This window comes from Gavialis gangeticus, unplaced genomic scaffold, assembly GCF_001723915.1.
Source record: "Gavialis gangeticus isolate Ggan-Ray unplaced genomic scaffold, GavGan_comp1, whole genome shotgun sequence".
Classification (NCBI taxonomy): Eukaryota; Metazoa; Chordata; order Crocodylia; family Gavialidae; genus Gavialis; species Gavialis gangeticus.
The window spans coordinates 28,267,573-28,270,934 of record NW_017729028.1 but is presented as its reverse complement, the minus strand read 5'-3'; the positions used below and the strand labels follow the sequence as shown (position 1 = coordinate 28,270,934).

Below are 3,362 nucleotides of genomic sequence, written 5' to 3'. Positions count from 1 at the left end.
ACTTGTGGGCTCGCCGTCGCCCCGGGCCGGGGCCCCGAGCGCTGAGCTCTTTCCCCCCGGCAGGGACCTGGCGCTGCGGGAGATGCCCGGGAAAGCATCTTGTCTGGCGGCATCGAGGGAGAGCGGCGGGGCGGTGGCCGGCGGTACGGGCCCAGGCGAGGCGAGGCGAGGCGAGGCGGGGGCTTGGCCTGAGCTCTGGGCTGCGGGGGGTGTCTGTGGGCCCCTGTGTCCAGCTCAGGCCACCCAGCTCCACCCGCGCCCCGTGGTGCAGCCCTGGGACCGTCTTCCAGAAAGGCCCCCGAGCACGCGAGGGGGAGGCTCCGTGACTTGCGGCCGGCTTCCAGCTCCCACCCTGCACCCGGGTCCTGCTGGGCAGCTGCTCGGCCCCAGCTGTCCCTGGCTCCCCCCTGCCATGTCCTAGGCCCCGTGTTGCCCCTGGGGAGGCCTCGTGCGCTGCAGCCAGTCCCCTGCGTCCCCTTGCCGAGCTCCCCCATCCCGGCGCCAGCGGGCGAGTTCTCCAGGCCTGAACGCCATCCCTCAGGGCCGCAGGATAGGCAGCCGGCTCCGGTTCCTGCTCATCCCGCCCTGCAGACGCCTCCCAGCCTTGATTTCCCTTCTCTTTCCAGGTCCCCGCAGAAGACAGCGGCGAGCTTCGGGCCCAGCAGCAACCGTGTGGAGTCCTCTGAGGGACGTTATCAGTGATGCCTCTGCCCCGACGACAGCTCTGAACGCGGTCAGTCGCCCGGTCTGCACGCCGTTCAGCATGTCTGTCGTAGGGTGGAGGGTTTAACTGAGTGTTCTGCAGGCCTCTTTCAGGTTCCCAAATGCCAGGGAAGGGGGAACTCTCCATCCCTGGAGGTGTCCAGGAGAGGGTGGAGGGACACTGATCGGGGATGATCTAGGTGCAGCGATGCCTGTGCTCTGCTACGGGGATTTCTCAGGCTCTGGGCCGTGCTGGTTGCCCCCTTCTCCCCTTTCTGCTCTGTGTGTCAGGGGTTTCTTTTAAGCCTCTCCCAGAGGCTGGGGATGGGGCTGGGCTGGGCCAATGCTCTTGATGGCACCAACCCCGCAGGGTCCCGGCTGGAGGGTCTTGTCCCTGTGCTCACGCTCAGCCCGATGCTGCACTGGGGCAGGAAGGGATTTCCTCCTTGCTCAGACTGGTCTGCACTGGGGGGCTTTGCCTTCCTCTACAGTGGGGGCACAGCCTGGGCCTGAGCTTTCTGCAGTGTCCATGACCCCCTGGCAGCAACAGGGTGTTGGCGGCCGCAGCGCCCCACTTTCCTGGGGGCAGGGGTGGGGGTGATGGGCCAGAAGAGGAGCTAGGAGAAAGAGTGGAACCAGGGGCAACGTCTGCAGCTGCAGGGGGGTTGCAGACCCCCAGGGCAGGCCTCAGGCTCAGTGGTACAGGGAGGGGGGAGTCCAATGGCGTCATGGACAGCATTGTGCATGAAAGAGCTCCCGGCACCCTGGATGCAAGTGGAGGGAGTCGGCCGGTGAGAGCTGTCCCAGGAGCGGGTGCTGGCGCTGCAGGGCTCAGTGGGGCTAGCGGGAGGGCAGCCAGGATGGCACATGGCTGCTCCAAATAAAGGTAACCAGGACCTACAGTCCGGGCCTGGGTGTCCCTGGGCCTCAGGCAGTGCTGAGTGTTGGGATGGTCGGTGCCAGCACCCCGGGGCCAGGTCTGGGCATGTCTGCGGTTCGGTTCCTGGGCCTATGGGACAACGCTGGAGGGGCTGTCAGAGCTGGGGCAGCTCTGGTGCTCCCCAGGCAGGTGCAGAGGTCATACATTGGGGTGCCCAGAAAGTCTGGCCCCCCAGCTCACCCTGCCAGCTTGCCAGCCCTGACACCCTGGGGAGTGTGCCTCTAGCTCCCCCTGCCCACCCCAGCATGTGTTTGTTCCCTCCCCAGGCCCGATGCTGAGGATAGAGCCAACGATGCTGATGCTGCCCTAAGGCATGTCGGAGCAGAGCCCCAGATAGGAGCCTGGCTCTGGGCATGGGGGCAGTGCTGGGGGTGGGCTCTGTCTCTCTCTGGGCCCCCCCTGGCCTGGCAGCAGCTGGCTCCTGCCCTGACCTGCCCGTGCCAGCATGAAGCGGCCCAAGCAGCCCCCGCGGCCCTTCCGCATCCTGGGCCTTTTTGGGCGGCAGCCGCGGGCCCCCAGGGAGGTGCTGGTGCCTGAGCTGGCCCCCGGAGGCCCAGCAGAGACGCGGGTGACGGTGCCTCCTGGTGAGGAGGGGGGACTGGTGGAGTGCCCGCTGTGCCTGCTGCCCCAGCCCCCGGACGCCTTCCCCACCCTGAGCACCTGCACGCACCACTCCTGCCGCACCTGCCTGGAGACCTACCTGCGCATCGAGGTGGGTGAGCGCCGTGTGCCCGTGGCCTGTCCCCACTGCCCCGTGGCCCTGTCACCCGCCGAGGTGCACCAGCTGCTGCCCGAGCCCGCCCTGCGCAACAAGTATGAGGAGCATCTGCTGCGGCGCCTGCTGGCTGCTGACCCCGGCACCCGCTGGTGCCCTGCGCCCGATTGCAGGTGATGCTGGGTCTGGCTGCATGGGAGTGGGACGAGGGCAGGGCTGGGACTGGGTCCCCCCAGCCACTCCGTGCCAGCTCCTGGGGCTCTGCACTGGCCCCTTGTGAGCTACGAGCATGGGACGGAGCATGCGGCCAGCTCCGTGCACCTGCTCAGTGCCCTGGCCGTGGGCTGCCTCCACTGAGCCATTACCCCACCTGCTCCCCAGTGACAGCGTCTCAGGGCTGGTAGGGACCTCGCAGGGGTGTGCGGCCAAACCCAGGCCCGAGGCCCCATGCTGATGGCGCAGCAGGGGTGGGGGGCTGGTGCCGCTGCGGTTCTGACCCCAGCACTGTGTACCCTAGCTATGCGGTGATCGCCTGTGGCTGTGCCGACTGCCCCCGGTTGACCTGCGGGCGCGAAGGCTGCGGCACCGAGTTCTGCTACCACTGCCGGCAGCCCTGGCACCCCGGTGCTGCCTGTGCCCCTGCCCCCAGCACTGCCGACCCTGGCACCCTGCTGATCCACCCGGAGGAGTTGGCGCATGGTAAGGGACCCACCCCTGGCTGCGCTGGACCTAGGGCACAGACTACCTGGCAGCACCCTGGCTGAACCAGCCCACCCGCCCTGCTGCAGCACGGTGCCCTATGCTGGCCCTGCCCTTGCCCCCGGGAGCAACACTGACCTGGTGCCTGGTCCTGCCTGTGCTGAGTGGTGTCTGGGCCCCTGCCCCTCATCAGGGTAGCTGCCAGGCCAGTTCCACCCCAGCAGCTCCCAGCCGTGGGCCATGGCCCGCTTGCTCTCCTTGGTGCTGGGCTGGGCGCAGGGGCTGGGTGGGGGCTGGGGCTGGGGC

At 68.4% G+C, this 3,362-nt stretch overlaps 1 protein-coding gene across 2 annotated transcripts in view; it reads left to right on the top strand.

Moving 5' to 3' along the window:
- The window catches only part of LOC109300215 (E3 ubiquitin-protein ligase RNF19B-like), a 7,546-nt gene that overhangs the window by 1,918 nt on the left and 2,266 nt on the right, over positions 1–3,362 (top strand). Inside the window, exons 1-4 of one of the 2 annotated variants that reach the window (XM_019520852.1) lie at positions 60–362; positions 627–733; positions 1,909–2,530; positions 2,875–3,056. In XM_019520852.1, the coding sequence (XP_019376397.1) occupies positions 2,088–2,530; positions 2,875–3,056 (625 nt within the window). In that variant the 5' untranslated portion in view covers positions 60–362; positions 627–733; positions 1,909–2,087. Of the gene's footprint in view, positions 1–59; positions 363–626; positions 734–1,908; positions 2,531–2,874; positions 3,057–3,362 lie in introns of those variants that run through there. The other variant, XM_019520853.1, reaches the window with a different exon arrangement.